At 33.7% G+C, this 12155-nt stretch overlaps 1 protein-coding gene across 1 annotated transcript in view; it reads right to left on the bottom strand.

The window, feature by feature from the left end:
• Positions 1-12155, bottom strand: part of TRHDE (thyrotropin releasing hormone degrading enzyme) — a 330639-nt gene that overhangs the window by 61689 nt on the left and 256795 nt on the right. The window contains exons 10-12 of the mRNA XM_010988214.3: positions 11753-11841; positions 5213-5346; positions 5058-5113 (exon numbers count right to left, since the gene is read on the bottom strand). Coding sequence (XP_010986516.3) covers positions 5058-5113; positions 5213-5346; positions 11753-11841 — 279 coding nt within the window. The remainder of the gene's footprint in view (positions 1-5057; positions 5114-5212; positions 5347-11752; positions 11842-12155) is intronic.

The following is a 12155-nucleotide window of genomic DNA, read 5'->3' as shown; positions in this document are numbered from 1 at the left end:
TGCCGTTACCAGCTCTGAAAGTAGAGCTCAGAAACGAACCCCACGTATACAGGCAAGGTTGGGGCACGCTCCTAATCTGCTTCCTTATGAGCCATTCTATTTCCACTGAATTTCTAGTTTTCCTAACATATCTCAGAATTTATAAACTCTGAAACAAGTTGATAAAAAAGGTATTTACTAATTAATTTTTAACTTACAGAGTCATCAAAAATGTATTAAGTGCTACTGATGACTGCTCACCAGCACTCAGAGCACTTCTCAGTGTGATGTTCGCCACCTCCGGGTCCAGGTCCTTATGCTTGCTGTTAAAAAAACACTAATATTTTAAAAGCGATAACTGCTATCTTATTTCGTAACAACATGTGCAAACTAAGTTGTAAGAATCTACTCTTGTTAAGGCTTTTCAGGTGATCGGGTTCTTAGTGGAATAGCCTAAACATAATTTTTAAAGATATGCTATTCAGGCTAAAAATATGTATTATGGCATTAATAATGCAATAAGTTGGCATGTGTTCTGCATAATTGAATTTTCCAGGAAACTGGTGACTAAATGAGTAAATGAGTGTGGTAACTGCCCAGGGCAAGGGTGATGATGATGATGAGAGTGATGATGATTGAGCTCTGGAACTCTTTTGGATATGAACAAATGTTCCAAGTCTTTTTCACGTGTTTTGACTATTTTTTAAGACGAAATATCAGACAGGTCCACAACCCAGTGACACACATTTTATAGCTCTTTAAAATCATACTCAGAGCATGTTAATAACGCTTTAAATGTCCAAATCCAGTGGTCATTATACTTCTTACTGCAAATCTTCCAAATTTCCAGTTTCTACCACATATTAAGCTAATAAATAACTTCAATAAGAGTTCTCACATTATCCAGCTGCCAATTCCACCCCTCAAATCTATTCTTTAACCCGTTTACTGCATGAGCAGTTGTGGGAACAGTTCTCTTGCCCTAAGTTCATCCTCCAGTTTACACTTTTTCCTGCTCTCGTCTTCTTACTTTTAAACCTTTCATGGGCCTCCATAACAAACTTTCATTCTTCTACTGTTATTTCCTGTATGCTGTCCTCCGTCATCTTTCCAGACTACGTTAATTCTTTACCTCCCAATGCATTCGTAGTATTTTATTCATAGCACTTACATACTGAATACAGTTAACTGTCTACACTATATGGCCCCTGCTAGACTATACATTCATTGAAAACAAGAAATGCATCTTGTTCATTTTTATATCTCCCAGTCTAGCAATGCTTCTCCAAAACCAAAAACAAACATGAACGCCCAAAAACAGCAACAACAAAGCGAGGCATTTTAGTCACTAACTTCAAAGTTCGAGTCATAACACAATGATATTTGCAAGGCAATCGATTAATTCCTTATTCCCAAGTAATGAAAATGAGAGCAGGTCAGTGCCGAAGCAGTGCCATTGGCCATAGAAGTGTATGCCACAAAAAATGAGGAAACGGTATGGCATTACCAGAACCCATGTACATAAAATTATAGCACTTAATTTAGGGACCTGAAAAAAATGGGAGAAATGACATGTTTTGGTATTGGAAAGCCCACATTTGAAAAGATGTTAATTCTTAAAAATTAACTTATAAATCCAGTGCATATTCAGTCATAACTACAGCAGGATTTTTTAATGGGCTTTGTCAAACTGACTCTAAAATCTCTTCTTAAGAGAAAATATGTAGGATTTTGAACAAGAACAAAAGAAAATGTCGTCAATCACAACATACTATAAAGCTAAACTAATTAGAGTGATATGGTACTAGTGCTGTAAAGAACACAGACCAATTAAGCAGGATTGAACCAATTTCCTAAGATATGAGCATTTGCATTAAGATAAAGATATCATTTCAAATCTGTGAATAAGAAAGGCCTTTTAAACAAATGGGATAAAATAATTGGTTATAAATGAACTACTGTTAAAAAAAATGAGACCACTCTTCTATTCTATAATAAAAACTAATTAGATAAGGAAAGGTTGAAGAGATAGATGTAAAAATAAAATAGCTTTCAAAGAAAAAAATGAAAGATTTTTTCAAAATCTTCAGATAAAGAAAATCTTCTATGGAAGTCAGAACCAGAGAAACAGAATGCTACAAAAGGGATAACTTAACAAATAAATTAAAAGCCGCTGAGATTATGAAATACACCACAAAGTAAAACAATAAATAAATAATAGTAAATAAAAGACATAGTATTGAGAGAAAATACTGTAAAATTGTATACAACAAAAAGGATTAATACCCCAAAACATCCAAAAGACATAGGAAAATGGAGTAGGAAAAATACCTCAACCATCTTCTATCAGATTTTTCTCTTTCTTTTTCTTTTAATCAGGTAACAATTCACAGAAGAAAACAAAATGCAAAAAGCAAATGTATAGGAAAAGGTGTACAAGTTAACCAGTTCTGTAACAACCTCAAAAAATTTATCTTTGCTGCTATACTGTCAAAAATGTCAAAGATGCATGTTCTTTTTTTATCATGGAGGGTTTGAGGGAATCAGACCCCCTTATACGTAGTTGATGAAGAGTTCAACTGGGCAAGCCTTTGGAATTCAATTTGTAATATTTATCAAAATGTTTATACTCTTTGAACCAAAAATTCCACTTCAAGAATCAATCCTATAAAAATACACTTACGTATGGAAAAATGGAATAAAATGGAATAAAGCTCCTCAGACTTATTTTTATAAACGAGTCATATTCCCAACAGACAAGAGAAATGGGAAGGAATTTCATATAATGGGCAACAGGCTAGGTTGGGCTATTGTTTGGAGTTGAATGTCACCCCCCACCCCTCAATTAAAAGCCAGGCACCTTTAGCTAAGTGACTTAACCCCCTCACCCTCCATGTCTCAGCCATAGTAAACCTCGTGGCCATAGTAACCACACTCACTCCATGGATTTACTCAGAAAACTGAACAGGGCCATTCACCGAAGTCTCAGTACAGTACCTGGAACATAAATTTTGATAAATATTTGCCATTCTTCTATTTTTTTTATCTGTAAATAAGCCAAAAAGAGCATGATGTGTGTTTGGGAAACTGAAAGAAGGTTGGTAACAAAACTTTGAAACATTTACCTGAATACACTGAAATATGAATAACCCTTAACTCCAAGTAGGTATAGGGTATTTCCAAGTGCCGAATAAATCTAATTTTGTGTTTATTTACTTTCATGCTAACAGGAAAATTATCTCATGATCAGGAGCAAAACAGTTTAATGTATATTGAAAGAGACTTGCTTATTTTCCTGGCAAATTTGTATAAATGATAATGAAATTGTTTACTTCAAACGTTTAAGGCTTCCAAAATTATAACTGAAAGCTATGTTCTCTGTTAGTCAAGAAGAAACTTAATTTAAAAAAAAAATTCCTACACTGAAATTAAATGAAATATTTCATTAAAAATAACTTCTATCATTTCATACAGAGAGATCCCTTCCTTTCAATTTCCATCAGCCTTCTGTCTTTAGGATGTCAACTGCTTATTTGCTTTCTCACCATCATTTCAAATCTGTAAGTATTCACACGAACTACCATTTTAAAGCCCCTCGATTTTTCTAGATCTCCTGGCTCTTTTTATATATAAATGAAATGCAGCATGGTTCTATAGCCAGACCACTTGGACAAAGCCCTGACTCTGTCAATTACTAGCTGTGTGATGTTAGGCAAATTACTTGACCTCTCTGAGCCTCCATTTCCTCATCAATATGATGGGAATAATAATACATATCTATTTATAAGGTTGTGGTGAGAATTAAACAAATTACTACATGTCAAACAGAACAGTGTCTAGAATCTTATGTTTAACTAGCTACTGAGAAACTAGTTCTCTTCTAGTTCCCTAAACTTTCCTTGTGGAACTCAACATAGCCTTCTTTTTCCTGCTTCTCTATCAGTGCAGTGTTACATTAAGTACACTCTCTAACTGGCTTTCTGCACTCTCTAAACTTCTATGTCAAAATAATCTTCATGGCATACCTCCTGCTTTCTTCAAAGTCTTCACAGCTTTCTTAATCATTACCCCATGTAGCAGTAGCTCAGTAGGACTTCCTCCCCCTCTACTATTTCTAAATTTTTCCCAGTAACATCAGATCATTACAATTAAAACTATATTTGCAGATACTAATTACCATATATAAAATAGATAAATAAGTTTATACTGTATAGCACAGGGAACCATATTCATTATCTTGTAGCAACTTACGGTTAAAAAGAATATGAAACAGAATATATGTAAATTCCTATAGGACTGAAGCACTATGCTGTACACCAGAAATTGACACAGCATAGTAAATTGACTATACTTCAATAAAAATGTATTTTAAAAAATTAAAACTATCCTTGGGTGTGAGGCAATACAAAATATTAAAAGGATTGAGTTTATTTCACTATTTAGTCTCAAGATTGAGTAAAATAGCTTGGGTTTATGATCAACATTATTTTAAAGGAATAACTATTTAATGACTAGTCAAAGGAGTAACTAACTTTAACATTATAAATCTAACTATGAAATAGCATGAAAAATACTACAACTATTACTCTAACTTCTGCTACAAGATTGATATATATTTTGTCCAGAACAGCTTTACCCAGCAGAATATTTATTTCTGTCTTGCAGCACAAGCTTTTCGTAATGAATCACATTCAAAAATACATTAAAAAAAGATGGACTAGTATATGTCAGGAAAAAAAATTGCTGATGCTGGAAGGTATTTTTCATCAAAAATTAAATATGGCACAATGGTCATTTTGTAGAGTTCATTAATGAAATTGGAAAGAGATTATTAATCTCGAGTGTTACATTGAACTTGCAGCGAAAATTGATCAAGCTTCCCCTGACTCAGAAATGCCCCGTGGCTACTATTGATCAAGAGTTTGGGACACGGATTACAATTCATATCCAAACACAAAGAACGTGAGATAGAAACTATTTTTAAAAGAGTTCTTCTTTAAAACATACAAATTATTTAGCTTAACAGAGGAAGCTTTATGGGCATGAGTTTTATTGTGGAAATCCACAGGAAAACATACCTGGCGAGGCTGAAGGCATCGTCGATCAGACCTGCTCGGTTACTGACAGAGAGAACCTATGAGGTCAATCAGAATACAAAAATGGAATCACTTAGAATTAAAATGGCAGGTGTCCCCATGTCAAAACCGATCTTTGACGAGTAAATCCAGCTTACCTCATGGTTCCTGATTAATTGATCAATTAATAATCTCCAATTCCTTAAATCATAGTTGACTCTAAAATAGCCTGTTTGATTGATGTTCCCCAGCAACCAGCTTCCTTTGTCCAAAGAAGTTATTCTGTGATGCTCTGAAAACAGCATTTTGGGGAGTAAAACAGATTTAAAACGTTAAGGGTTAACATGGTATGAAGTATGTTTTCTTAATACCAGATATCACAACACCAAAAACTGAAAAAGGACACCATGCTAAATTTCTAACTGAAGTCTACTATTCAATCAGTCACTGTATCTAGAATTTGCTAGAGAACCTTTCAAATAGGTCACTTGTTATTACTCAATTGTTTTCTTATAATTAACATATTTGTTCTTGATAAAAGCTTATTACCTATACACAATTTTCTTTCTGAAGATAAATGTGACCAAGAAACCTACTTCTGCATTCATTTGGCTTCTGGTATATGTAGAGATTGTGTATCTATCGGAGGTTAGAATAAGAGGAGGCTTTAGATGCATAATCTACTTATTTTACTCAGTAAGAAAGTGGTTAAAACAATAGGGTTCATCTATTTGAAAGTCACTGTTATTTCTCACCTTCTTCCTTGGAAGGACTGATAAATAACAGACTTTCCAGCATCATCAATAATGCTGGGCAAAGAAACCTCATCCACTTTAGACTCTAATATTTCTACATATAATTAAAGCAAATATAATAAATTCTGCTTATTGGAATCACTTTGGAAAATGGTAAGTTGATTATGTTCTCTGGCTAATTCAATTAAAGGAAGCCAGTAAAAGCAATCTTACAACGTACAATGTTAACCTCTTCAAATACGGTACAGATGGAGAACTCAGTCACTTCTAATGTCAGCCTTTATTGACTTCCCACAACCACAGTTTACAATTCTAATCCCTTTAGAATTTTGTTGCTGATGTCCTCAGGACTCATGCTTCATAGAAGCTGCATAAGTATGAAGTTTACTTAAAATTTATATTTTACACACACACACATCGGTCTATCAAATGTTCACAAGGACTCAAAGCCAGAAAATGCATCAGGGAAGCCATCTGTGTCATTTCTGAGTAAGATCCCAGTCTCTAATTCTCATTCTCTTATCAAAGTATTTACACATCAGACTGCAAAACAAATTTTATTTACACATTAGACTACAAAACAAGTTTTATTTCTATTTTTGAAACACTGAATTTACAGAGTACCCTCGCTCAAGTGGAAACCATACAGGAAAAGGTTATGCCACAAAAATGACTGGATGATCATTAATGGTTATTCATTGCTCTGGTCTGGAACAGGGTGGGCCAGCTTATCCAATGCATGGTACATATTATCAATTTTCAAAAACGTGCAGAAAAAAATACTTAAATATAAACATATATGGAACACCGAAATCTAATCTTTAAAGTTTCAAATAGCACGTCCACTTCTTCAGCACTCTGATAAAGCTCATCTGTTAGAAAAGATAGAGAAACAAGGCTCAGAAAGGTTAACTGAACCGTCTGCCAAGCTGGAGATGGTGCATCTCAGGTCTCCTGCCTCCCATGTCCTTCTTACACGTTATACTCTATTGACACAAGATGGTATAACACATTTACTATAATAAAATACATCCTTATATTGACTTGAAAAGGGAGGAAATGGCATGGGAAACCAGGATTAGAGCAAGAGTGGGAAAGCTGAATCCTTGTACCACTTGGCCTGTACGTGATGTCTGAAATTAGGCCATTGAGTCTCTTTGTTCTCAATGTCCTTACCTATAACCTAAAGGCCAGCTAACGGCATTTAGGGTCCCTTCCATTCCTATAATTCAGTGGAAGAAGGGGTTATTTTTCTTAGTTTGAGACTTTTACCCAGCTAAATCTGTGGTAATAAGGAAAAGTAATCTGACAGATATAACTCTGAAATATTAATAGCTTCCCAAATTTCTGATACTTTGTATTTATATATTTTTTTCAAAAATATAATGGGTTTATCCATACAATTTCTGTGAAGCTTTAGAATATCCCATTTTGCACATGTAAAAATAAAAACAAATAATTTTTTAAAATATGACATTTTAAAAACTGAAACTCATAAAGATTTTAATTAATCATGTCTGCCTTTACCAAAAAAAAATTAAGATTGAAATATTGATGATATTATTTCTTTTTTAATAACTCTGTCTTCAAGAATGATAAAATTTTTTATAACAATACATATTTAAATTACTTTTGAATTCACTTGGGTTAAGAATAAGTTCGATCATCTAAGAAGTGGGTTTTTTTTTTAAGAAATTACAGTATTAAAGCATTGAGTTTAGTATATGAACACATGATTTGACTTGTTACAGCACTGAAATGCTCATGGTCTCCTATGATATTAAATCTATTTTTTAAAATTACTTTCAGCTGACATTTTAGATAGCTTAGAACGACTTAACTTCACGTGACACCCTCGGCTCTAGTTTTTAAACTCCCTGAATTTAACAAATTATGGGCAGAATAGAGACCAATTAATACAGGAAAGCAATCCCTACACCTTCCATGTCATCTGAGAAGAAAAAGAAAGGCAGGAATCTATTGTTTTTAAGTATGCTGTTATTAAATTAATAACTAAAACCTGAAGGTTATTACTGTTCATGAATATTTTTATGCCTTTGGTATAAATGAAATCTTTGGAGGAATGATTCTCTGAAAGATTTTGTAATAGATTTTTAAATATCTTTTTCATTCTAGTTAATTATATCTCCAAAATGTTCTCCAAATTAACTAATGGCAGGCAATGAATTTTAAAGAGCTCTTTTCCAGTGGCCTAATGAGGTACAGTATACGATGAGTACCACAGTAAAAAGTATGGAAGCTGTATTTCGGGTGTCAGTAATAACAATTAAAATTTGTATTTAGAATGTAAAATGGCACAAGACATAGACTCTATCAAGGCACAGGGTAGTTGGCATTTTATAATATGCTATGTTTTTATGTTCTCTACTTTCTTTAGGAATAAAAAGAGAAAGGAGATTAGATCTTTCTACTCAATGTTGACTACTCTGGTTGTAGAAGAGTCAAAATTTAAAACAACAAAAAAATCAATCAGGGTAACAAGTCTAACAATGTGAAACAGACTCAGGTATGACACCTGTTGATTTTCTCACTGGACTCTTGCGAGAATCAAATTAGATAACAAATTATTTAATGTTCTGTGGAAACTACAGAGAACCCAGAGAACCGTGTGTGTGTGTGTGTCCAATGGCAAAGTGTTGAGTAACTGACAGATCTGCAAAGTAACTTTTAAAGTATTAAAATCTTACATGTATGTGTGTGTGTGCGTGTTAGAGAAAATAAACTTAGAAAAGAAAAATCATGCTCCTAAAACACTATGAGCAAGTTATTTCTCGAGCTTTAATTCCCTCATTTGTAACATGGGGAAAATTTTAATACTCACCTTAAAGGTTTGTGAGTTTCATATGAGCCAATGCTTAAGGAAAGTATTATGCTATTTTTAATGTTTACTTCTAATTGTCAGCATCAATTTCCCTTTTATTTTGAGTCTCTTCTTTCCTAACATTTGGCAGTAAATGTATTCCCTTCCATTGCACATGAATTAACATCCAGTCAACACACAGGCTACTGTATTTATAAATGTCTGCATACTCAGCATTTTCATAGTGAAAACAAAAGAGGTGAGTCCTTGGGAGAGGGTAGAGCTCAGTGGTAGAGGGCATGCTTAGCATGCAGGAGGTCCTGGGTTCAATCCCCAGTACCTCCATTTTAAAATAAATAAATAAGAGACAAATCCTTCTACCTGTTTCCAATAACTTAAAAAGTGGTTTTAAAACTATTTTAAGACTAAAATGATCTGTGCCTTCACTTGGAATTAATTAGATATTCATCTGAAGGGTTTAAAAAATTGAAGTGTCAAGAGAATATAATAATTCAAATCAAATTCATACTTTATATTGTTCACCAATGGCTTGACCTTAGTTTCATGTGACATCAAATCAATATTGCTGATAATGAAAAATTACAAGAACATTGATCTGATTGTTATAATTAAAAGGTCGAAAGTTTTAGATATATTTATAAGAATTGACTAGAATATTTTTTACTGCTTCTATGAAGAAACATTTTTTCATTGATATTAGTTGACTGTATTTTGAAAAAAAGAAGTAACAACATCTAAAAGGAGACAGATTTTGCAATCTTTTTTTTCCCCCTAATCTTTGCCTGGTGTCAGTTTTTTATTTGTCATCAGAATGAAGGAGTTCAAGACAAAACTAAATGTATCTAGAATGTGACTAAACAGGGAAATTAGAAAAGTTGCCTTTCTTTTAGGTCCCTCGTGGAAACTTCTTCCAGAGTTACATATTTATAAAGTTTTCAAGAAACATTTACTCAGTATGGGCATTCCCTACAAAAGCCTTAAAATTTCAACTGGGACAATGTTTTATCAACCAGAAGACTCTACTATGATTGAATAGAAAGTGACACATAGCACTCTGTAGGCTGCACCGTGCACAACTTTGGGGTGAGGGAATGTAGAGTTAATATCATAGTTGATATAAATAGCAGCTCCCAGAGTGATGCTCTGCACAAACTATGCAGCTGTGTACGCCAACCAAGGTATTTCCATAGGTGACGTCTTAGGCATACAAATGGTTTGCAATAGCGTGCTGTTATTATTTCTGGTTAATAATAAAAGACTATAAATAAGAACAACTTCTCACAAACAACCTGCGGCTATTGGTCAAGAAAAGCCACGAGAGTAATTACCTGTAATGAAGTATAATCTGCCAAAAATACCAAATCGCTATGCTGTACACCTGAAACTAATTTAATACTGTGAATCAACTTATATTCAAGTTATAGTTCACTTAAAAAAAGGGACAAAGACAAGCCATGATACTGTTCTAGACGCTCTGTGTAAAGTAGGAGGATGCCATGAATGACAGCATAGAAGAGACAAGGGAACTAGCGGAGACGGACGTGGGGAAAGCACCCAAGAAGAATCAGGCTTGCCCTGAACCCCTGCACGGTCTAAAAGTGGACGTTGGGGCTGATCCCGACATTGGATCAGCATCTTTGCTCTCTTCCAATTTCCCATTCCTATAAACTGTTCTGTGTTATGTTCCTAGCAATCCCACAGGGGGATGATGGCTTCATTCTAATAATGGGATCATTACAATAACAACTCATTGCTTTTGCTCTTCATTTCATAATAAATTATATAGATAAATAAAACAACTACGTGGAGGTAAAAGAGAAGTATAAAGACAAATAATACAGTCGGTGTGAACTTCGAATTATGATATAAATACTAACTCGAAGAAATGAAAGGAATGGATTATAATAAGCAACTTAAAAGGAGAAACAGCAACACAGTAAGCATGTCAATGTATCGCTACGTTACACGTGTATGTTTTATACTTCATGTGTATAAATGAAAGCACGTATTTTTATAATATGTGATCATATGTTAAAAATACAATACAATTACAAAAAAAAATACAATGAAAATTTAAATAAAAAATCAACTTTTTTACAAAAAACAAGAGTTTATATTTCTGGTAAGACTAGATTCTGCCGTAAGAACTTCTTCTTATGTGTGTATGTATTTTGAGCACCTGTTATCTCCCTAATAATAGCAAGACTGAGGGGAAGAAATAATACTTTTGTTATTTATTTATACCTCACGTTATTTCAAAAAAAAGATCAGTGGCTGTTTAAAACGATGCTCACAAAATAGCAAGAAGACATCAATTAGCACAATGTTAGAAAAGAGTAGGAAAAACAAAATGTGGACATACTTGACTATTTAAATCTAAATGAAACGATACATAAAAGATGATAATTAGCTTTTTTCTTCAATTCAAAGGAAAACAGAAATAAAGGAGACCTGTTCCACACTGTAGCATGAAGAATTGAGATTGGATTCAAGAAATAGCTTTCTGACAGTGAATCGAAATAGGTCACTACCTTATTTGAAGATACTTAGAAACAGAATAGAATCTCATCTTTCTCTGCTCCTTGAGCGTTAACCCTGCCCAAGGGATGGTTTGATGACCCACCAAGGCCTCTCCCTTCTGGCCTTATAATTATCTAATTCTATGGAGAATATTGCCTCGCCCATTCTTTAAACAGCCAGTCTGGTAAAGAGAAGATGGCCGGAAAACAGAATTAAAAGTGTGGCCTGAGTTTCAGTATCTGGCATACTGTTGTACTGGCAGTTATGATTATAATTTAATCACACTTGGAATTATTACATGATACAGTTTAAAGCAGTTAAAATTGGTGCTACAAACTCTTAGGTTCAAATTTTCTCTTTACCATACAAGACACAAATAAATTTAACAATTGTACCAGCAGACTGAAATCAGACTGTGTAGAAACTATACTATGATAGTTTAACTTCATAGAAGTGATTCTTCTATATTCTCTTTGTAATTTGTCTTTATTCACATTTTTATAACAGCTGAAACCAGAGCGTAAGTTGCTAAACAAGTACCTGGACCCAAATAGTTCCTCGGAGGAGAATATATATTTTACCTGATTTGTTGGACACCCAAATAATTGCTTCTGAAGACACATGGCTTCTATTTCCTACCACAATAGTTAATGGAATCTGCCACAGGTAACTGCAAAATAAAAGAGAAACTTTGAGAATAAAAATGGTTATAACGAATTAACAAATTCCATTTCCCATCCACCTTCCGGGTGATTTTTATTATTCTCTTTAGAAGAATTTTTTAAATTCCCCAGTCATAAATGTAAGTGAATAAGTCAAGAAGATGAATTCACTAGTTCAATGCCACTAAGCAGACCTGGTCTCTAAGAGTTTTAATTTCAATACAAAAGGGGGACTACCAACAAAACAGTTTATCTTGAGGGGAAAAAAAGGAGATTTACATTTTGCATTAGGAATAAAAAGTAGCTAAAATCTATAAATCTG

Source organism: Camelus dromedarius, chromosome 11 (assembly GCF_036321535.1).
Source record: "Camelus dromedarius isolate mCamDro1 chromosome 11, mCamDro1.pat, whole genome shotgun sequence".
Classification (NCBI taxonomy): Eukaryota; Metazoa; Chordata; class Mammalia; order Artiodactyla; family Camelidae; genus Camelus; species Camelus dromedarius.
The sequence above is the reverse complement of the archived record's forward strand: the minus strand, read 5'-3'. Positions and strand labels throughout refer to the sequence as shown.